The 25003-nt window shown below is 39.2% G+C and overlaps 1 protein-coding gene across 3 annotated transcripts in view; it reads right to left on the bottom strand.

Annotated features, from left to right (window-relative positions):
• The window catches only part of PARD3B (par-3 family cell polarity regulator beta), a 615914-nt gene that overhangs the window by 258162 nt on the left and 332749 nt on the right, over positions 1–25003 (bottom strand). For all 3 annotated transcript variants that reach the window (XM_077830252.1, XM_077830251.1, XM_077830253.1), the window contains 3 exons: positions 15043–15228; positions 6289–6459; positions 391–520 (listed from right to left, as the gene is read on the bottom strand). In XM_077830252.1, coding sequence (XP_077686378.1) covers positions 391–520; positions 6289–6459; positions 15043–15228 — 487 coding nt within the window. The remainder of the gene's footprint in view (positions 1–390; positions 521–6288; positions 6460–15042; positions 15229–25003) is intronic.

The raw sequence follows: 25003 nt of genomic DNA, 5'->3' as shown, positions 1-25003 counted from the left end.
ATATTAGGGTATAGTGTAAATTCCTACTGGATTATAAAACAGGACACAAACTAGACAATTTGCTTTTTAAAATAATTACTGTACCCATCAAGGATGTATAGAAAATAAACATTTTGACAATATATATTTTGCAACCATCATTTGTTTTTTATCCAAACTTACGTGTTGGGCAGTGAGCTAGAAACTGTTACTTAAACTGGAACGTGTGCCAGGAATTTAATTCACAACTTCTGAGTCAGCTCTCCCACCCTCCCTGGATCTTCAAGCTTCAAAGTAACAGAGCCTGCACTTACTCTAATTAACTGTTTTTCTAGTTGATGTGGATTTCTGACAACAAAAAGAGCACTTTTTGGGGGGGAGGGGGCATGAAGAAGGATGTACAGTACATACCTTTTAGTCTTTCCTGAGGACTGTAAGTTACAAATTGCTGCAGGATAGCATCATTGCGCCTGGAGATAGTGGTAAAGGTCTGACTGCCCTCAAGTGCTGATTTTTGAAAAAACCCATGATCTGAGCGTTCCTAAGAAGAAACAGAATCATGTTTTAATTGAGAAAATAAATGTCCAACAAAGCCAAGGAACAGTAATAGCTAAATCACACTGGGGTTTGTGCATTATTTGTCAGGCTTTTATTGCACATTATTAACTCTGCAATGAGAAACATGAAAGATGTCCTCAGACCACTGCTGACCATGAAACAAGAGAGTACCCTTACATTAGAAATGATCATTAAGGATGATAAACAGAGAAAAGGACTTCTTTTTTCTGACCCACAACTGGCTTCATGTTATTCCTCCATCTGTGAGGGCAGCTTGTGGCATTGTCAACATAAGGGCACAGGCAATGCCAGTGATATTTCTTTGCCAGCCAGCTGGTTCCCTTCGCTCAGAGACTGAGTGCGTATGCTCTGATGATCATACACTAAAGCAGACTTGTAACCTCTAAACCCAGGTCTTCTGGCTGGCAGCTGAACAAACTTTTGCCACACCTCTAGTCTGTTTTTCTTTTGAGATATTTTCCCCTCCCCCCATATCCATATTGCAGCTCCTAATTTATTCTCCTGACAGTTGCTGTTAAAAAATGCACAATTTATCAAACTGAGACAAACCCCAAAAGGCACGTCTGTCGTCGTTGTACAGGGGAAATTATTAATATAGACAGTAAAATGCTTTGGCTAATTATTAAAAGGTAGAATGATATTCTTAACATTGTAGTTTCTTTGAAAAGCCAATACATAACAAGAAAGAAGCCTCCACTTGGCCTCCATTTTACAAAGCTGGCTTCACCCGGGCCAGTGGATTTCATATTACAGGTGTAGCACTTATAAATTTTAGAACACGTATGTTAGAATCTTTTAGTGTCACTGTAAGTTTTTGTAAGAAGTGGATGGAATGCCAAGGCTATATTTCCCTATACCCTGTCCCTTTAAGGCAAGGAACTGTGCTGAAAAGGTCAAAGGGAGTAGGGTGTGGTGACAGAAGAGTCTAGCACTCCTGGAAGACTATTGCAGTGGACTTTTGCAAGCTCTGTGTTTGCCTGATTCTGATTACAGTTTTAATAAAATGTTTCCGTTTTAAACAGCATGTCTGGTCCTGAGTGTGTAACACAGGCACCAACACTTATGCATCCCTTTTTAGGTACTATCACTTGTGCACACAGATGATGTGTTTATAACTTTTATCTTCTATGCGCACAACTGATAGTACTGAAAATTGCATGCATGTGAGCATGCCTGCAAAGTTATGCTCAAAGCAATAGAGACTATTGCCTTTGAAACGTTTCATCATCATCATCATCATCATGGGTGAGGCCTTTGAAACGTTTCATCATCATCATCATCATGCTCCTATTACACCTCTGGTGTTTAGGGCAGTGATGAAGCTCTTCCACTCCTGTCTGTTGTTTTTGGGTGGCCTCGTTTTTGCTTGCCTTCAGGTGTCCATCTTATTGCTACTCTGGTGACGGAATCAGTTTCCACCCGAAGCACATGACCGATCCATTTCCAACACCTCCTGGCAATGATGGTGCTCAGATCCTCTTCGCTGCACTGCGCCAATAGATCTTGGTTTGAGATTGTTCTGGACCAAAAGATATGGAGGATTTTTCTGAGACAGGTTGTATGGAATGAAGACAGTTTGGACATGTCAGACTTCCTCATTCCCCAGCATTCTGCACTATAAAGCAGTGTTGAAAGTACACAGCTCTGATAAATCTTGAGTTTGGTTTTGGTGTTGTATTTTGATGATTTCCAGACTGTATTTAAGCTCCTGAAGATGTTCCTGACTTTATTGATTTTGTTCCAGATGTCCTGGCTTGTTCCATCTTCCTGGCTGATGGTGCTGCCCAAGTATGTGAATGTTTCGACGTTGGTGAGAACATAATCCTCTATCCATACTGGTGATGGTGAGGCAACATTAAAGGTCATGATATCTGTCTTATCGCAGTTGATTTTCAGTCCAATTTGCTGGCTGAAAGTATTGAGTCGAGTTGTTTTTTTCTTGTATATGGTGTTGGGTATGTGATAGGAGAGCAACATCATCTGCGAAGTCCAGGTCTTCAAGGGATGAGAAGAGTGTCCATTTAATGACTCTTGGCATATCTTCTGTTGTATGCCGCATTACCCAGTCAATGGGTAATGCTGAAGAGGATTGCAGACATGACACACCCCTGACATACTCCTGTTTTGACTTCAAAACTGAGCTCACCGTGATTAACACTGCATGTAAAGTTGAAATAGAAGCTTTTGGTAACATTTATTATACAGAAAGGAATTCCATATGCCTGCAGAATGTGCCATAGGCTGGTCCTGTGAATGCTATCAAAAGCCTTCACAAAGTCTATGAAATTTATGTAGAGTTGCCGTTCTAAGCACTGTTCTATTATGTTTCATATATTGAAGATCTGGTCTGTGCATCCATGCCCTTTCCGAAAACCAGCTTGCCCTTTTCTCAGAATGCAATCAATTGCCTCCGATATACGATGGACTAAGATCTTACACAATACTTTGCTTGGCACAGATAATACTAGTGTGATACTACACCAGTTATTACAATTACTGAGAGTTTCTTTCTTTGGTATCTTCACTATAACCCCATTCATCTGGGGCTTTTTCCCTTTCCCAGACTGATGTAAATAGAGGGGTCAGGATAGATGTTGCTAATTTAGGATTTACCTTGAACAATTCTGCATTCAAGTTATCCTTGCCAGGAAATTTCCCATTTTTTAAGGATTTGATAGCTTGAATAATTTCTTCTTTAGTTGGGGTGTCTGTGTTGATCTCAAGATCTTCTTCTGCCTCCTGGATGTTTGCTTCCTCTTTAGGTGGCTCCCTGTTCAACAATTATTTGAAGTGCTCTGTCCAGCGCATTTCTTGTTCTTTTTCGGTTGTTAGTAAGTGTCCTTGTTTGTTCCTGATGAGAGTGTTTGTTGGTGTCTGCCTTTTATCACTGATAAGCCGCATCATTTTGTAGACAGTTCCTTGTTCACCACAAGCAGCTGCATCCTCTGCTTGTGTTGCCAGATTATCAATATAATGCCATTTGTCCGCTCTCACAAGGCATTTGACCTCCCGGTGTGCCTTGCATTATGCTTGTGGTATTTGTCCTTTAGTTTCTGGGATTTTGTGTCTAAAACTTTCTTCTTCAGGACTGGTCTGGTTTCTATGGTATTCCATGTGCTGGGTGTAATCCACTCCCTTCCTTCTCTTCTGCCTGTGGCCTAGACAGGCTTTACTGCTCTGTTTATAAATTGTTGTTCCTTTGTCTGACTCCTTGTTCATCTCGTCATCTGCATTCCCCTCCTCTTCATCAAGGTCTGCAAGCGCTTGAAACCTGTTCTTTAACTGCAGAATGAAGGTGTTCTGTATTTCAAGGGACTTTAGCTTGTCAATATCATAATGCTTATGTCCCTTGTTTGGTGGACCCACACCTCTCAGTTTTAGCTTGATTGAGGCTGTCACAAGGTTGTGGTCGCTGCCAACATCTGCACCCCTTCTCACTTTCACATCTGTAAGTGAGCTTCGCCATTTGCCATTGATCATTATATGGTTCTTCTTTTGCCTTATAAGACTAGTGATTTCCCAGAGAAAGACAGGCTGGCCATAAGGCCAGATTAACTAAGACCACTTCATCAATGGTGAGAGTCTACTGGTGACAACACAGAGATAGCTACAGACCTAGTCTCATAAGCTTCTTCTTTTCTTTCAGTAGCCCCTGACCAAATAACATGTTGACTGTTTTCCACTCCTCCTCATTTCAATGCTCTATTCACAGCCAGTTAAATAGTACATTCAGAGGCTCTTTATTATGGGGAAGACCCATTGTTAACAATTATATGTGCCTCTGGTGTACCAGAATTCTTCAAGTTACATTGGGAAGATTTACCACTTATTCCTTATGCCACGTGATCCACATCTATTACCTTTTGGAAGTATATTGTCGGCTAAATCAAGCCCTGCACTGATACAAACTACTACTACTAAATTAAAGATGGGGACCCACTGGGAGAGGCAGCCTTAAATTAACAACAACCACCAAAAAAAAATCTGCTTTTCCAGCTCTTTGATAAATGACACAATCAATATCCCAACAACTGATCAGTAACCAGCTTAATTAGAGTATTCAGCTTGTAAAACAGAGCTGTCATGGAAGGCCTCCATTACTGTCCTGGCCAATAAAACAAATAATGGATTTTAAAACATATTCTGCTTATACCAAGCTGGAACGTAGCAGGTAGGAAACGGTTTTGGGGAAGGGAAAGAATGGGTCATGGCTCATTTTCCTATAGTCTCCAGCCTCAAATGGAATTACAATTGAACCTCGAGCACATTCTATAAAAATTAATTTCTGTTTAAAATGAATTTGATTCAATCAAGAGCTCATTATGTATTCTTCACAGGGCATGTGTCAGAATTGTTTGTGTGTTTCATACATCTGGATAATGTATAAAACTATATACTTTGACGATGAAAAGCAGCTTCTTGTATTTTTATTACATCAATAATTCAGTTGTAGTATTTTTGCCAAAGTTGACTTTTTAAAAATAGAAGCTAGCAATGATAAGCTTTCTTTCTAGTTTTCGCTGTAGGTGAGTTATCATTCATACCTCATCAGAGCACAGAATAAATATAAATGCGTAATACTAGTTTTACATAAGGTACAGACCATGAAAGATAACAGCAGTTGAATCAATTTGCTTTCTTAAATTTAAGAATAATAACCCTAGAACATGCTTTCAACCTGTCTAGAGTGGTATCACCATTGATTGTCTAATTGTGGTAATAAGACTATAAAGGGTCTGTCTCCTACAGGAAAAGATTTGAAAATGTTAGCCAATAATCTTAGAAAATGCCCCAGGGAAACTACACACTTGCTTTCCATGTCTCCCTCTCTGCTATGTCACAGTGTAAAGCCTTTGTGAAAAGCAACTTCCCAGTGCAGTTACAGTATAAAATTTAGCAAGTTTGGGTTTTTTGTTTTTTTTGTTTTTTTTATGTCAGTCCAGGTGGGAGGTAAAGCAAGTTTAAATATAACTAGTGAAGTGGAATCTACCATATAGAGTTAACTATCCACAGCTTAAGGGAAGACAGCTTCCCTTCCCCAGAACAACCATTCTCTCTCATCTTTTAAGTATAAATACACACAAAAAATATTATTCTCAAACATTCACCCAGAGTACTATCATGTGATTTCTAAAGGCCCTTTTTTCTTTTTATTCTTAATCACAGTTGTAGCTGTTTCTTGTGAGCAGTATACATATTGAAAATCCAGTAAAAAATAGTTATTTAAAAGTGAAAGTAAAAATTAGTGTGATGGGTGGATACGCACCTCCAGAAGCCAAGGGCAGACAGCACATTTCTTTACAAGCAAGTAGAGTCACACAGACAGATCGCTTAACTCATTTCCTAGAGCCGAGTTCAAAAAATTCAAGAACTCAAAACTGTAGTAAATTTTTTAAAAAGTGGCTTTGTTTAATGCAATACTGAATCAGTGCAGGGACGTGCCATATTTATGGAGTCAGAACTATAATTTTAATGAGTTTTTTTAAGTGTTAGTTAAAGCCATATGGTGAGTGAAATTGTAACCCCATTGAAATCAATTAAGGGTTTTGCCACTGACTGCAATGAGGCCAGGATTTCACCCAGTATCTTTAACACACACTTAGAAATAGGAAGATATTTTCAAAATGGTGGTTGGAGAATTGCCCCAATAACTATTCTTAATGGAACTGTGAATACAATTCTTTGCTTACCACAAGGAGGTCTAACTCATGAATAAGTTTTTTGCATTACCTGCATTTGTCTATCTAGTCTCCTGAGAACCACTAACTGAATCATCCCGCGAATGTTCCCTTCCATAGACATGGAACGCCTCAGTGTCTCCATGGCTTCATGGTTGGATTTCGCCAGAAGAGACTCTCCATTCACTGCAATCAGCTGGTCATTTATTCGCAGGCGGCCATCCTAGAAGGCAACCAAAAATATTAAAGTAATACCATGTAGGGGCAACATATATAGGAGAGCAAGATACAGTCATGTGTTTCTTTCTTAGAAGCTACATACAATCCAGTTGTAAATATCACCAAGTCTACATAAAAAGTCTAGATCGCTCAAGCTGGCCAATTCCCAGTATTTGAGAAATATGGTTCACAAGACATTTACAAAAACAGGCACCTCTTCGTCCACACTGTACTTTGTACGAGTCCTAAAGAGGAGAAAATGGGAATATGGACTCTGGGTTAGAGAACATCCACCACACCTGTCAAGATCCGTTGTACAACCAAGAATGAACATTGCAGCACATTTTAAAATTCTGTGCTTCTGTTGTCAGAATCTGCTAAGAAACGATACAGCTCCACAAATGACTCTGTCCTACAGTGCTCATCATGCCATAGTGAATATGCCACCATATAAGGAAGTGTTCTCATACAGAAAGGTCACTAAGACGAAAGCATCCATATCATAACGAAAAGCTCTTCATGTATTTTAACAGCTAACCCTGCTGCCAATAACAAAATTGAAGTTGTGCCATCTAGAGCGGTTTGTGTTTTTGAAGAAATCCATTCACTTTCATTGCCAGGGTTTGCTGACAGCTGTAGGCATAATAAACGTATGGACACTTATTTTCTGCCTTTAGTAGGCATATTGTTGTTTTTATTAATATCTGTGAATGATTTTTTCGTTTCTGTATGCAGAGAACACAGGGAAATAAAAACACAGAGAAATTCCTCTGATCAAGAATTGAAGGTTTCTGTTAGGCCTTGTCTACACTGTCACTTTAAAGCGCTGACATTTTCTCGCTCAGGGGGGTGAAAAACACCAGCGCTGGTAGCCGTGCTCCCAGTGCTGGTGGCTACTCCCCTCGCGGAGGTGGGTTCTTTTACAGCGCTGGGAGCTCTCTCCCAGCACTGGTCCCGCGACTACACAGCCACATTAAAGAGCTGCCACAGCAGCGCTTTAACATTGGTAGTGAAGACATACCCATAGAGTTCACAACTATCAAGTTGGTGTCAGAACTCTGAAAGAAGGAAGAGAAAGGGGCTGAGACTGAAGAAATCTAGCATGAATGGGAAGAAGGGCTGAAAGAATAGCAGGAAAGGACTTGGGATCAAAAAACATTAGCTGGCTTTACATGAATTCAGTTCATTCATGAGCTCATGTGTCCTTCATAATGTCCTCGTCAGAACTGTTTATACATCTCATAGCTGTGTAATCCAAAATGTATATACTTTTCTCTTTTTATTTTTCTATCACACTGTTGTTCAATTAACTCTTGTAGCATTGCTGCCAAGTCTAACTAAATGATTTTTGTGTGAGTGACAGTAGCCATGTTAAACCCAGTTTTCTTAAGTATTATTTTTGCTGGAACAGGGAATCAATCCCTGTTATCAGAGCAGGGTACAATTAGAAAGCAGTGACATAGTACTAAAAGGAACAACAGAGGCCAGAAAAGGAAAATAAACAGGGAGGGAAAAGGAGGAAGGAGAGGACTGGAAGATGAGTGAAACAATGAGGGAGGGTGAAAGGACAGAAGAAAATAAGGAGGATTATGACCTTCGTAGAGAGGGACCAGGAAAGGAGCACAGGAAGCAGTAGTGTCATTTGGGAGGAATATAGTGGAAAACACTCCATTGTTTGTGTTTTATGCCAACATAAATTTACATATAGCCCCACCCTTCCACCACATACAAAAAATGGTGCCCGAGAATATGTGAAGGTGAAGGGAAAGAAAAGAGTTAACACTTTGGGACAGGGCCATTTTGTTACTTGCACATCAGTTTTAATTCCTTTGTGCCCTAATAAAATTCACTAAAATGAATGATTCCATTGATTTCAACGGGAGCATGAGGGAAAAAAGCCTTCTATTTGTAAGTCGCTAATGATTTTGATTTTTTTTTAAAAAAAAAATAGATTCATATTCTTCTCACACAATCCCATAGTCTCTTTCCTGTTCTGTGGATATATCTCCAAATAAACCCTTTTGCTTAAAAATCTGTCGAAGATGCTTGTACAAATACGTACAAGTATACAACAGACATTTTCAAATTTTAGCCTACATACAGGAATATACCAATAAATTATTTTAAATTAATCAGTATAGTCTTAGAAATGCCAGTACTTTCTTGGTTTTGCTTTGAAATCCTTTCATGTGAGATTTAGTATTGCTGTAAATGTTGGCTGTCTTTTATAAACTCAGTTCTTAAAAGCTTTTTTGACCTCTTTAAATGAGGCTTAAATGCAAAGCTCATGACATATCTGATGAACTGAACAAAAGCAAAGTAGTCCTACATGCTTTACAACACAGTACATTTATAAATACAGAACCATCCCACCAAAGGCAAACAGTTGGAAAGCAGATGAATACTGTTTTTGCAGGGGATCAGGAGAAAGTTATTTAGCACAGAGACTTTCTGTGATTTTGAAGCGTGGGGAAAATGTTTGAACAACCCTCAAACTCAGATTTTCACATTACTGGTGTTATGGTCTACTGTTAGTACACTGTACCGCAAGATAATCCGCTTGGCTCAAGACAGGCTACATATCTGTACTTTTCCTTTTATCTCTAAAGGTTTCTTTCTGCCTTTTGATTAGGAAAACAACTTTTAGAGTATGAACAAATTTGGTATTTTTTCATTCTATCTTTGAACCTGCAAGTGGGCCACAATCATTAAGAATGAAATTATTGTCCCCTGGCATAGTCTGAGTAAATGTGATTTACGTGGGGAATCAAAGTAAAAGGTAAATTTATGGCCACCTCTATTTGTAGGCAGGCCACAGGACACTTAGCATTTTGACTGTAATAGTGGCTATGGCACTGTATTCTCCTACACGGAGTTTGCCCTCTCAAAATCACACTCTGGCCACTACCTGGGACCCCCTTTGACCTCCTTCCCTCTGAGGAAACTGCTTCCTGGCATTCAGTGCAGCCATTCTGTTCCCTGACCCACCCCATACAATTAACTACTAATATTTCCATTACGATTGTACCTAGAGCCTCCAAAGAGACTTGGACTCCATTGTGCTGGGTGTGGTACAAACATATAGGAAGAAACAATCTCTGCCCTGAAAAAGCTTACAGTAGTCGTTCTACTGCATTTTAGCTACAGAGGAGGATGTGTGTAGGAGGAGTGGGATTTCATCCCAAGTGCACTGCCAACATGCTACAAGACATGTGAAATTGAAAACAATACAATTAAAGAGTAAGAGGATGCATCTAAACACATTCATCCCAATGGGCACTTTAGCATCTTGTCCTCAGATGAAAGGTGCTATATAACTGCAAATGTCATGAATATTAGTAATACCTCACTTATAGCTATTGAAGCCAAAGAGTACATTCTTTGCAAAAATCACAAAAGGATGTTGATGTGGGTCTTCAAGGAGCAATCATCAAGTATAATAGTGGTTTAATCTTGTACAGTTCTTTAAATTCATTAGTATTCTTATTAGGATTCTTAAAAAATAAATAAATAGTGCAATGGAAAAATGTAAGCTATTAACTGCCGAAGGAGTTAAGTTATCCAATGATCACTACGTATTCTGCTGGTTTTTGTGGGTAAACTGGAGGAGTTGCAATTCTCTAAAATCTACAACATACACTTCAATTTTCTACATAAAAATTAGCCTAAAGATTTCAATTTCCCCCTACATTTTTCACAACTTCTTTACTGGGTTTCTTCACTGCCTGCTAAAACAAGTGAGTTAAATCACTGTGTTAAAATTTCAGAAGTCACTGAAAAATGTTGGCCTGTCTTCAGACCTTCTGTCCAGACTGATAAGAGATAATACTAACTAAGCAATTGTTTGCATTTTGTAAAATTGTTTGCATTTTGTACATAACCTAATACATTCTTTTCATTCTGGAAAAGAGACATCGGTGAAAGAAGTCTTTCAAACTCTGACACATTAAAGACATTTGGACAGCATAAAAAGGCACTTTCCGTGAATAAATATCCAATTTGTAGCACTACATCTATTGCAATGCTGAGACAAATTCGTTGGTCTCTTGCTGGTATATGTGATCTGTAAAAGGGTAAGAAATAATCTGATGACTTCAAGCTGATCTGCAAATCTTGTATTCATGCTCTTCTGAAGACAAATTGTGATTTTGTGGGAGGAGGTTGTTTTTCAAAACTGTAACATCTAACAATATAACAAAGACCAGATTCATTTTTCCATTCCAGCCACAAAAGTGAGATACTGTGAGATCATCCTCATGCCTAAAGGGTTATGAACTTCTTGATTTTTCAGTAGTCACGATATCACAAAAGAACCTAGGTTCACTGAAAAGAAATACATGTGCTTAAATCCAAGTGTTTTTGGTTCTAGAATCTAGTACAATAAACTGCAGGGGCAAATGCTCAGAATAAGTGCAAATAAAAGCTTTGAATTTAAAATTCCCAATACACAAGGCTTTTAACATAAATGTTAGAAGTCCTGATTTACACACACACACACTTTAAATTGATGCAAGGAATTTTATAGTTGTTCACAGTTGGGTGACAACTGTGCTGTGCAAGATAGCCAACCACAGGAATACAGAGAATTGGAAACCCAGAAAGAGTAGGCTTTATTTACATAACACAATTCAGATTGGTGTGGTGACTTGGCTGTATTGTACTGAGCTACTTCGAAGACGATCCAGACTTGGGAATGACTGTGGGACTTGCTATCTGTGCCAGTAGAAGGCTGTTTTCATAGTACCTAGAAAGTTCCCACAGTCTTTGCTTTACACAGGAAAGAGGAGCTGTCCCCTTGGTAGTCAGAGAGCTTGGATTGTATGTCCAGCAGCAGCGTGTGTGTGTGTGTGTCTGAGGAAGTCCCTAGGCTTTATAGGAAAACCTGGCTTCTTTGTTCCTTATATTAACAGCTCTATAAGTTCTGATATCCTTTACATTATCTTACCACGTTTGCTTTGTCAAACTCATCTATCATTCCATTCCAAGCAGGTGTGGACAATGAGCAACCTCTTTTTGGACTGCCCCTTTCCATTGCGGCATGTTATTCCTCCTTGTGAAAGGACATTTTGTATCTGGTCTGTTTTTAAGGGCTGTACTGGCCCTAACGTAGCAACTTGTGAAATGGAACTTTTGTTAACAAGTCATTTGGGTGGTTCACTCCTAGAGCAATGTAAGCAGATTTTTCTCAATAGTTAATAGTGCACGCATATATAAGTACAGTGAGAGGAAGGATGGTCCAGTGATTGGCCTAGGATTTGGGAAACCTGGATTCCCTACACTTTGTGATCGTGGCCAAGTTACTGTGTCTCTCAGTGACCCATTTATAAAATGAGGAAAATAGCACCATAGTCAGGCTGCACTATCATAGATTAAAATCTATGAAAAATTTTTAACATACAATTTAGTACCACCTCCATAGATACATTTCTGATATAGCTATCTATCCCAAAGTATTGCACTCGCAACTATACAGATGGAAAAAGAAAGAAACAGTGACCCTAGAAATTATATGTATTCTTTCCCTTTTGTTCTTTATAATTTCACCCTCTACAAAGGGAAATGTACTGTGATAAACAACAGCAATGGAAAGAGTTGGGGAGATGGTTGGAGGAATTTGGCAGACATGTTAATTGTTAATATTTGAGTTTAAATCTGTTATGTATGTTTCTAACTATACATGGATTCTCAGTACTACAATAAACAGTTTAAAACCCTCACACAATTCTAGAACTGGAGAATAGGGGAAAATGCTCATCCTATTGTTGGTAAAATGGGAGTAGGTCATGTGGGTAAAATTTTGATGCTTAAAACCCCAGCAAAGAATAAAACAACAGTGAAATAAACTTTGTTTCTTGGTTAACCAACTTTCTTGCTGTCACAAAAACAACTCCCTTCCTTTTTTAGAAAGGTAAATAAAGACAACTAAGTATTAAACAGTCATATAAAGGCTAAAGCCTTGATTGATGCCATCTGGCATTTAACACCATCTGTAAATATGTGGTTGTGTAGTTTTTAATGTTGTGAATTGTCTTACTCAGTATGTTAGCGTCAGTAGAGGAAATTACACAGACTGAATTAAAGGTGTTTCTACAGAAAACAGAATTGTTAGGATCTGCTGAGATAACACAAAAGAAAATATTACATTATAGATCCAAAACAGCTAAATGTATTACATGACAAGATGATTAAGACTCTTGTTTTTAATTTCACTAAAGCTATCTCTATTCAAATTTTATTTGGTGAACTTGCTGCCAATAAATTTCGTAAACATTAGCAAGTTATTCAAGTGCTTTTTAATCAAAAAAGTGAACAAGTGTCCTTACTTCCATGAGAGAGATGAACAAGTCATAATGTTGTGATTTATCAGTTTGTGTTCAGCTCAGACATCAGTTCTGTGCAACTGTTGTTAACCTCAACTAAGGCACGCTTTGTCCATAATACTAACAATATTTTGATTGGCAAGTAAAAAGAATATGACAAACTAGGTTTCCATTGACAGTTCAGATTGAATACATTATTCTCCATCTCACAGGCTTGCTGAATTTTTATTCTTGTAAACGCTAAATGACTTTGTAATTTCATTGTCTTTACACTGCTTTATGGGTCCAGCTGTGTCACCCTTGGAACTCTGGACAGACTAAAAGCAGCCCAGAGAGAATGCTACATGCAATAAACTGGGGGCTGAACTGGAAATGGGGGAGGAGCTGGGGCTCGAGGCGGAGATGGCCTGGCAGTGGACAGGGGCAGAGCGGGGCTTCGGGGCAGCGATCCCCACTTCCCATAGGGGCTGGCCTAGGCCTCACCACTCCCCCGCCCCCCCCAAAAAACATTCCTCCATGCCCCCCTAGTGGGTCATGCACCACAGTTTGGGCATCATTACCCTAATGGTTCAGTAGTTAAGGCTATTTTGAGTTCTCCACTTAAAGCAAGGTATGAATCCTTTAATTAAAACTGGAAAATTCACAGAAATCATTCTCAAAAATGGGCTTTTGCAAGAACTGTAATCTATGGCACTTCACACTTTTAAGTGCCTTTGTGGTACAGTTCAAGGTGGTTTAAAAAACGCTTTTTTCAGGTTTCACCGATTTTTTTTTCCAGGGTCACATAACATCACAAACTCAAGTTACAAATGTACAATTTCACAAGGGTTTCAACTTACATTAAAGCCCAGCATGGAGCTATTTGTGAGGAAAAATAAAAATAAAAATGTGATTTGGCTTTTCTGTTATAACTTTTGTTTTAGTTTGTTTTCTTGCACCATGGAGCCTGGCAGAGCACTGAATGTTCACAGCCAGCTTTGGTTGCTTCTCAGGTCACGAGGAAGGCCACCTCCCCATCTGACAATGCTATCCAGGTTCTTACACTGCACCACTGCACTGTGGAGTCTCAACACCTTCCAGAGTGGCATTCATTCTGACAGACCTTGCTAGGTATGAGAGTTCAGGGCTTTCTGTCACAAACTCTAGCAAGTCTACAGAAAACTAAGGGGAATGGGTGATTTAGAGGATGACAGATAACAAGGAAGCCTCAGCTTCAGAGGGTACAGAGGCCACCTGTAGGGGTCAGGGACAGACATGGAATGAAAAGAAGGCATAGGAGGCACAGAAACAGAGAAACACCTTTCTCCATGTTAGACATTTTAAGCATGTAAAGTTTAGCACTTTCAGCTTGGAAAAAAGGCTTGCCCTTATTATCTTCCTTCCTTCACATTCCACAAAACTATAAATCCCGCCCCAATACACACACTCCGTACATAAAAATCTACAAGCAGAAGAGTCCCACTGCAGTAATCACCATTGCTATGGTGTACCTCATGGCATCTACCAGAGCTTAGTTTTCCTCCTTCAGTCCTTACTCACCAAGCCTACTTAAAACTTTTGTTGTTAAAAAAACCCCCACCACCACACCAAGGAAATTCTCACACCAAAGATGCCATTAACGTACAGTTAAAGTTGCTCAAGTGTATTTCCTATCAGCACAAATTAAAAATCAAGGAAATCACCAGTTTAGGCAAACACTAACATCCAAACCAACCTCAATTCACATCTCTTACCCCCACCAAATATAATCACAGACTCCTCAACTCTAAGACATAGGGTAGACTTTTAAAAAATGCCTATGTGATGAAGGAGGCCTAAGTCCCCTTCACTTAGGCGTTTTTGGAAATTCTACCCAAAGCCTTTTTCACTCCAAAATACTCTAAACCACAAAGCTCAGAGTCAATTCTGCAAAAGTTCACTCAAATGTACAGCCTTAACTCTGACATCACTTTAAAAAAAAGGAAAAAAGTATACATTTTTTTCAGTACAAGTATGCATCTTTGTAAGATCTCTTTATAGAATAAAGAAACACTTGAGCAATCTTAACTATGAGGTAAATATTGGTGTGTGAGCTAAATATATATATTTATATATGTTAATGTACATAGGATATTATTATGTGATGTGCTGGAATTAGCACAGTTTAGAAGAGCATTCCAGTAATTTTCTGGAAGTGAGAAGACAAGAACTCTCTCACGAAAAACTCCTAGAAGAGCATGTAAACATCTGAATACTACCAGACAAGAGCTAATACAGTTCTTCCATACCTTAAAAGCTGCACCTCCATGGATAATGGATTTGATGAAAATCCCAAGGTCAGCCCCGGTCTCCCGAGATTTGTTGCCTTTCAAGCTAACACCAAGTCCAGCAGAACCTGAATCATTCAGAGGTATCTCAAAGGTCAGCTGTTCTGTGGTCTCCAGTGAAAGAATACTGCAGTTGGGCTCTCCTTTCTGTTGGAGAAATTGAAAGATGAAAACAGTGGAGGAAAAAAAGAGAATATTACACACACAGTACATTCTAGGTTTCCCAGATCTAATTCTTTGGACAGGTTCATGTAACTAAAAATAGTTTTGACCATATCTTTCCTTTATCTAGTCAACAGCTTTTAGGCTATTGCCTATGATTTGGTCACATGATTCTGTGACCGAATATATATTATTAAAATATTTATAAATATGATTACATGGAATATGGAAACACTTTAGCACAAGGTACTACAAGTCTGATACTACAGTTTAAGGTGAAGGACTCTGCATTTCAAACTTATACAAACAGCTACATTAAAAACGTACTCTCATAATTCATACTGCCTTTACATGTACGCTCACTGATTTTAATAGAGTTGTGTGGTTCAATTCCATACCATTCTAAGCTAAATCCTTAAAAAATTATTGCACCCTTAGTGGATGAATTGGTGCATGCTTTGGATCTCTTTTAAAGTTTGGAGCAGCAGTGTAAGAAACAAAATTAATAGAAAAATGGTATATGCAGAAAAATACCATTTTAAAAAGCAGAACGTGAAGTTAGCATTTCTCAAAGGTGCTGGACTGAAGTCCTCTGTTAATCCACAGAATGGGCACCACACAGGAAGTGGCAGTGGAAACTTCTCAACACTGTCCTGCCAACATTCCTCAAACCTAACTTGGAGGTATAGTGGAACCTCAGAGTTACAAACACCAAAATTAGGAACTGACCAATCAACCATTTGGAACCGGAAGTACACAATCGGGCAGCAGCAGAGACCAAAAAAACAAATACAGCACAGTACTAAAAAAATAAAGGGAAAGTTTAAAAAATATATTTGGCAAAGTAAGGAAACTGTTTCCATGCTTGTTTCATTTAAATTAAGATGGCATCAAAGCAGCATTTTTCTTCTGCACAGTACAGTTTCAAAGTTGTATTAAGTCAATGTTCAACTGTAAACTTTTGAATGAACAACCATAATGTTTTGTTCAGAGTTACAAACCATTCCCGAGGGGTTTGTAACTCTGAGGTTCTCCTATACCACGTCCATGGGTACAAGGAAGTTCACGCCCCACATCCTTGCCGTCTCTGCTGAGATTGTCCACACAGCATCAACGTGTGCCAGTTGTGGGGCTGGCTTCTGGATAATCATAATGGTTCCTTAATGACCTTAAAGTTTATTATTCTGTCCAACTGGCAGTGGACTGAGACCACTATACAATACATTTAACACCCTACATGGGCAGCAAGAGGTGTGATCAAAACCAATAAGGGTAAAAACTAAATGTAAGTGAATGTCAATCATTGAAATAGTGTCAATTGAATACATGATTCACTTACATTTATCTAAGACGCCACTATTGCTGATGGAAAGTAACTACTGTCTGAGGGAGGGGTCACACTATTCAGTGAGCTAGAAGTATAAACCTTGATTCTAATATGTACCAAATACAAATATTTATTAAAAATTAATTGCATGGAAGTCAATTCATTTCATTTAATTGGAAAACACAAAAATGGCACGGTGTTGACACTGATAATTACTGTCTTGATGTCATTAGCTTATCTCCACTACTTTTGCTCCATTTCTGTGCACTTGCTTTTTTTCACCTGAAGTACACAACTTTCTATGACATTTTTTCCTTACATAAGTAATTAACAAAATTATAACATGGAGGCAACAGTCCTGTAAAAGTTCCCAAAGCCAATGAATTAAAATAAATAAGGGAAACTGAGCTAGAGTGGTTAGAGAATACGGTTGGATGTCTGGATTTGTATTGTCGCCTGTGACAATGACTCATCATAGGAGTTCGGTCAAGTCACTTAATCACATGGCCCACGAGCAGCACCACAGCCTCCCCTCTAGCTGAAGTTCATTAGACTCGATCTTACTGATTAATGATTTGTAGTTATGAAATATATTACCACAATGGGGCTGCTAGGAATCTACTGCTAAGGTATGTATCCCACAACATGGCTCAAAAGAGGGAATCCTTCATCTAAGATGTATCTTACCTAGCCATAAGAAATCTTAGATATGGAATGAACTGCAGCCCAGATCTGACAATCGCAGGATCAGTGTGAGGGAGGATGAGTTTTAGCATAAATTCTCAGATATTATGGAGATAGGGGCACTAAATAAATAAATAAATAAATGAGGGAGGGGGAGGGGGAGAAGACAGAGATTACCAGATCTTCTATTGATAGCATTTGAAATGGGGGGTGGGAAGGAGGGAAGGGAGGAGTGGCACTAAATTTTGGACCCAAAATAAAATACCAACCAAAAAATATGACTTCTCACTGAAATATATACCCCAACCACAGCAAACTTCTTAACTATCTCCTAATGCAACGATAGCACCCCAAACGCCTTATATAAATGGGATCACCTACATTTCTGCCTGCTACTTGCTTGCTGCACCAAATAGGAGCTTTATTTTCAACTAACAGCATAGGAAATGGACAGGTAATATCCATACCACCTCATATAATCACATCATTTCACATCATGAATATTGGGTGCACTTGCTGACATCATTCACTTATATATTCTCTGGGATTTTCTGTCAGTATCCTTTTGGATCACAAAATAAATGGTTGCTGAAATACCACAAAACATAAAACAACTCCCTATAATCATACCAAGCCAGTACAACTGAAACCTTTTTGCCCCCTCAGCACAGTGCAAGAAAGTCTGGCTGTAAGACAGATCTTTATAGTGAAGAAGTTGGAAAATTGCTCATGTCCTCAAATGATGACAGGAGAGACAGCATGGATAAAACAGACTGTTCATTCCTGAACTGCTCTGTCAAGTGTTTTTTCTTTTTTTGCCATGTCCCTACAAATGATAAAATATTTTATAACAGAAGCTACAAAATGATGTTAATTCTAGTGGACAACAATAACTAGACAATTATTGTACATTTATATACTATAAATAATAACTACAAACACATGCTTTATATCATTGTTTCTAAATATAAGTGAGTTCAGTTTTACACTAGATTCCCATACAAGTAGACTGCTAAAAACATGTGAAAAGCTAACCAAACTCTTCAAGTTTTGTGTAACATTTTTACTTTGATTTAATAAACGTATTCTTTGCATTAGTGCTTTTCACCAATCCATTGGGTTATCATCTGAGTGCCTAGACATGCTATCTGTAACAAATGAGATCTTAAAAATATGTTCAGTGAGATATAAATACTAATTTTTTTCAGTATTAGGTTTCTTTCAGCTCTCCTTCAATACCCAGTTTGGAATCCTTATAGTTTTCACAACCCTTTCACTGCAGCACTCTAAGAATCGAGTAATTTTATTATAAGAAAACCACAGTAAATTAAAGTTCAATGAAAACAACAGCTGCTTGTACCTATTACTCAAGGAACTCTCCAGACAATCCCCCCTAATACCTTTCACAACTGCTCCTTATCCAGTAGAACTAAATTGGTTGAAAAACTGCCCCTTCTTGGGTGCATATTTACATTCAGCTTTACCCTAAGATCCAGCCAATGAATGTTGACAATCTGGCCCTTTTGGCTGATAGCTAAAAGGAAGTGTTAAATATGGTATCAGAGTGGGCATCTGTGTTTGAAGGTAGATGCAAAGCCAACTGAAGTTATGCAAGTAACAAAGGTGGACAAAGAGCTGTTGATAGGAGTTTCAGGAGAGAAGCTGAATCAGAAGAAAGAATTTTGTATTGGGAAATACACTTACTGCCATCGGAGAGAAATCTGGAGAATTGAAAAGAAGAACCCAGCATGCATGGGCAGCAGTGAAAAAGGTGGCAGGAGTACTGTGGGACCAGCAATTAAGTAACAAATTGAAAGGAAAAATGTACAATGCATGTGTTTGTCCCTGCCTGCTCTACGGTTTGGAAAGGGTGGATCTGATAGAAAGGGAAGAAAAAAAAAAAACATACAGGTAGTGGAAAACAACATACTGAGGAGAATGGAAGACAAGCAGAGGTTAGAGGGCACATGGAAGAAATCAGTGGGGAGATTAACTTGGAACTCTTCGGGTATGTCTACACTGCAAATAAAAAACCCACAGCTGGCCCATGTCAGCTGACTTGTACTACGGGGCTGTTTAATTGCGGTGTAGATGTTTGGGCTTGGGCTTGGGCTGGAGAGTGAGCTCTGGGACCTCACGAAGGGGGAAGGTCTAGAGCCCAAGTCCAAATGTCTACACCACAATCAAACAGCTCCTTAGCCCAAGCCCCACGAGTCCGAGTCAGTTGACACAGGCCAGCCAGCCAGACAGGGTATGTCTAATTGCAGTGTAGACATACCCTTAGTGATGGAAAGCCTGGGGAGCACATGTTTGAGGTGCGCGGCACATGTGATAATGACCAGGAAAGAAAGCATGAGAGGAAGAAGACAGCAAAAAAGGACATGGAAGTCCAAGGATACGGTGGAAAGACTCTTAAGAGAAGTTTGAAGAGAAAAGGAATTGAACTCCAAGACCTACGAACCCATGCCATGGACTGGAAGGAGTGGCAAAGAATTTTGGGTACCTCTGATCCACTGTAAATTGGAAAAGAAGTCAAAAAATGAAGTGATGTTTACACTAAGATCCAGCTAAATGTGACTTAAAACCAAACTAAGTCTGGTTTGTTTTAACTGTAATGTCACACACTAGCTAGCCATGAAGTGAAACCCCACTGACCAGAACTCTTTACAGGATAGGTGAAAGGAAAGCTGCTTCAGATGTAAAAGTCAATTCCACAGCTCAGCATGAAACTACGGTAGCCCTGTCCTTATCTCTTAACTTAAGACATATCATTCCTTACCTATTCCATGGAATCTAACCACAAATGCTTGGATGCTCAACATAGCAAGTAGCAATTAATTCATCACAGACAACTACAGCAATGAAAAACCTACTGAAAATTTCTGTTGGCAGAGGAAGAAATACAAATACATTTCCTAAAAGTTTGGTTTCCTTCAATATACCAAAAAGAAAAGGAGTACTAGTGGCACCTTAGAGACTAACCGATTTATTTGAGCATAAGCTTTCGTGAGCTACAGCTCACTTCATCGGATGCATCCAATGAAGTGAGCTGTAGCTCACGAAAGCTTATGCTCAAATAAATCGGTTAGTCTCTAAGGTGCCACAAGTCCTCCTTTTCTTTTTGCGAATACAGACTAATACGGCTGCTACTCTGAACCTTTCAATATACCAGTAACTTTAAATTCTCATCCTCATACTCCTTCTGTTCTTCATAATAGATGTCCCTTCACTGGTGACCATAAACAGCTGCAACCTTCCTAAAAGTAAGGGAATTTGTCCAGCTAACTGCCTTTTTTGGGAAACCAGTCTCATACATCATGACTATTCATTGTTACTAACAACTTTCCCAAATCCTAAATTTCCCGTACATTGCTAGAATGCTATCCCAGTGCATCAATATTTTACAGCAGAGCAGTAATCCTTGACTGAAAGACTTATGGTCTGGTAAAGCAACTCCACCCTGATGCACTAAGTCTTCAATTCTATTAGAAATACCTTTGCTCTCAGTTCTTTACTTCAAAATTGGTATCATCCTATAATCCTAGTTCACTTGAGGATGGTGTGAATGAAATGAGCTGCCACACTAACAAGTTTCTGTTCCAGAAAGAGTACAGTGAGTGTCAAAAATGATACAAATGTGAGTTTCTGCTGGATCACCTTAGGGTTTCTCTGAACACAACCAATATTTTAGAATTACTCCAGGCAGTAATTAAGGTGACATTTCCTCCACAATCTATATAATATACATCCACATCTCTTAAAGTGTAGTGTTGTGTTGAAGTTGCATTCCACCACAGAGCCACGTAAGCAATTCAGTGGCACGGGGGGTGTCAGTTCTATGTTTAACTGCACCTCTGCTCCCTCCACAGTATCCTCAAGGGTGCCCTTTAGGTCTTAGGCCTCACCTCTCTATGGGAAAGGACCTGCGTGTCTCCCTCCAGATCTGGGATTTAGGTGCAGTCCCCTGCGATTCACTGCGACTATCCCAGCAGGTTTGACATCAGTCCAACATCTGCAGATTGTTCTCTCAGAAACAATGCCTGAGTTACCAGTGGCCAGCCAGCTTTCTCAAAATACAGTCTATTTTAGGACAAAAGTATTACAAAGAAAAAACAGTCCATATGAATGCTAAGCTTAATAAGGGTCACTCATCTTCCACATGGAGACGCTGGTAGGTTTCCAGTCCCTCAAACCCTTCCAGCAGGGTTTTTCCTTCTTGGTTACAATCCCATGTCATTTTTGGATCAAAATGAGGGCCCTTCTCAGCCAGTTCAGTCTGGCCCTTTATACCACAAGCTCTTTGTCGGTGGACCTCTTGAACACAGTCTGAACCAGTAAATGTAAGTCACCTCAAGAGGTGGTACTTCTCTGGAGTTGTTTCGCAGTCCTAGGGTCTGCAGTAATTATCCCCCACTGATTTTACTTCTTGGGGGAACTCAGTAACCCTCCCCAATAGAGTTAGTATATAATCCTTAGTTCACAAGGATATATATAACATTTATAGATACAAAAATGTATTACTACTCCCAATGCCTACGGTATTTGGCACATTTCAATATAATAATCTTTTGAAGTTTTCATGCTCCCGACATCATGCATCTGTCACAAGATGATCCCTAGTAACCCTTTATATATATATTAAATTACAAGTATGGGGAATCAAAAGGTGTTGAATTTTAATTCTGCCTAGATATATTCATGAACCTAAAGGAAACAAACTTACTTCAGGGATGTGCTTGAGTAAAGAATGGTTACTTAGCCTACAGTAATTGTGGTTCTTCGAGATGTGTTGTCCATAGATTTTCCTCTTCTGGTGCACATGTGCTCCATGATTATGAAACTGGAATCTTTTCAATAGTAGTATCTGTGGGGCCCTCTAGCACCCTGTAGCTGAGGGTACAAAGGAAAGGGCAACCACAACCGCTCTCCAGTTTCTTAACTAAAACAGAATCCAGATTGTCAATGACTCCATAGTAGCAGAGAAGGAATGGAGATTATGGAATACACTCTGACATCTTGAAGACAAAGATACTGTACTGTAAATTAACCAGCCTTTCTTTGAATGATTGTCCCCATGTATTCCACTTCTGGTGGCTGAAGCAGTAACTCACGTCCTGGAGATGGGTACTTAGAACCTACTGAAACAATGACTGTAGGGCAGCTTTGGCAGAGCAGGCATTGGATATGGAGCCCTTTACCAAGGAGTAATGCTGAGTAAAGGTATGAGTTGAACTACAGGTAGATGCTATATAAATCTCTGAGATTGGGATAATTTATAGAGGCAAACTGAGCCCTGATGAAACAGGTCCTAAGCTACTGAGGTGGGTCCACCGCGCTACTGTATAACATGTTCTGATACAGTCCATTTCAACACTCTTTGGGTGAAGACTGGTTGACCCTTCATTTTGTTGGTGAACACTAGAAATGGTATGGCAGAATTACTGAGACAGATCTGATAACATCTAAGGTGTGAAGTTTGGCCTCCCCACCTCCGAGTGGTATGAGATTTGGGGGAGAAAAGTGGTAGGTCAATCAACTCAATAGAGGTGAGAGTGGACTCTGCTATCTTGACTTTGAGGCCAAGAGCAGCAAAAAGATCCAGGACTGCCTGGCTGAGCTGCTCATGTGATGATTGACCCTCTGTGAGCCAGTCATCACTATGGTACTTGATTCCATTGCCTTCTTGGATGTGCAGCCAAGACTGCTAGCACTTGGTGAAGTCTCTTAGGGCTGTGGAGATGCCAAAGGGAACCACTGTGAATTAGTAATGAGACTTTCCCACAAGAAACTAGAAGTAGTTCCTGTGAGTGATATGAATTACAATATGGAACTAGGCATCTTGCAAGTCAGGAGCTGTGAACAGTCTTCAGGATCTCAGGTAGGAATTTGAATTTATCATCCATGAATTTGAAACAATGGATGAATTTGTTGAGTTGTCAGAGATCCAAAATGTGATTTCAATTTCTTTTCTTATTTAGGGCTAGGAAATAATGAGAACAACCCCCCTGCCCAGGACTTTCATGGGCATTCCTTCCATGGCTCTGAGTTGCGGAAGGGAGTCCACTTTGTTTCTGAGCAATATCTTGTGAGGCAGTCCCAGAAGAGGAAAGAAAAAGAGTAGGGAGGGGTTGGAATTGGATAAACAACTTTTGTTCACTATTTCCAGGACTCACTGGTCTGAGCTCATCTGGTTAAAGACTTCCCAATAAGAAAAAAATTGGGGGTGTGGGGACATAAGCATCTGAAAAGAGGGCCGTATCATGGAAAAGAACAGACATCCTTAATGCATGTCTCTCCATCTATAAATTCATCAATTTTTAATTTTTGGGCCATGTAAACGAAGAACTGAAAAGTGTCCCTGGGATCTCCAGTAAGATCTGATTGCAGCATCCTTTTCAAAAGTTTTCCAGTGGGGGTAGGCATTCACTGATATTCATACATAGATTGTTACGACAGCTGGTATTACTTGGCAACTACAGGATTTGAAATAAGTGAAAACAGTAATTTTCCAAAAATTAAACACTTGCTGTAATCAAATCTCTTAAATCTTATCGCAGACCTCTGAAAATTCAATATATATTGGATATGGGCAATCTGCAGCAATTTTATAATTTGTCTGATATGACTGAACAATAGAATCAATAGTCTCAAAATACAAATGACTTCACTGTTATATCAATAAAACCAAGGCTCTTGTTTGAGAAGTTTTGCTCCCAAACCTGGGATTGAAGACTGGAATTTGATAACACAGCAAAACAAAAACACCCCAAAGCCCTCTCTCCTGCAAACTCTTACTTATTAGTCAAATTAGTCAGAAAATGGCCAGCAAAGTTCATAAAGGACTGCACTTCAAAAACAGATGAGAGGACTGTGTAAACTTGTTAGACATAATAGCAGAAAAACTTATAACTATAGCAAACCAATGGTCAATGCAGTAGACGGAAAATCTTCAATTGAGAGTTTCGGGAGACTTAGTTAGCTAGCAGTGTTCTCAAGTAAGTGTTACCATTGGTTTTTACTTAGCTTTAAAGAGTGCATCTGTGTTACAGATCTCTGCATTGTTAATTAAAAAGCTATATGTAATCCTTCAAACAGTGTAATATCTATTTATATACGTCTAATATCTTTCCACACCTACAGGACACAGTCAAAATGCATCTTCAGTCTTCTCCACTGTCTACACTAGAAACTGTCTTTTATCTACAACAGAAACAGAACAGGAAGGTTTTAAAAATAAGCACTGTTCATTCTGTTATTTCTTCTCAATATGGTCCATGGTATCTACTAAACATTATGCTCAATCCCCCATCTCCCGAGATACCACTTTCAATTAAACCTCTTATTTAATCTAAGAACGCCTGTTCTCATTGACCACTGCACTTTTTATCTATGGATTCATGATAATCTAATGCACATCTCCCTGACTGGAAGGGCTGCCTTATTTATCTCAATTGTTCTTTTGCCAAAAGAAGCTTCCAAAAAAAAAAACAAACCCTAGTTCTCACTGAAGCCAGGAAGGAAACAGCATTTGTTTAACACAACAAGAGGCCTTTCACTACCTGACTGATGCCCTTGACCAGCACACTATCATGGCCTCTCAATGTGCTGGCTGCCCCTTGCCTGGCTGCTCAGTTCTGATAAGAGATGCCAACTCCCTTGAGTGCCATTCAGAGCTCACAGTTAGAGGCAATGTACCCATGAGGATTATTTTAAAAGGCTTATGAAGGAAATAAGACATTTACATGCTTT

Source organism: Eretmochelys imbricata, chromosome 11, assembly GCF_965152235.1.
Source record: "Eretmochelys imbricata isolate rEreImb1 chromosome 11, rEreImb1.hap1, whole genome shotgun sequence".
Classification (NCBI taxonomy): domain Eukaryota; kingdom Metazoa; phylum Chordata; order Testudines; family Cheloniidae; genus Eretmochelys; species Eretmochelys imbricata.
The sequence above is the reverse complement of the archived record's forward strand: the minus strand, read 5'-3'. Positions and strand labels throughout refer to the sequence as shown.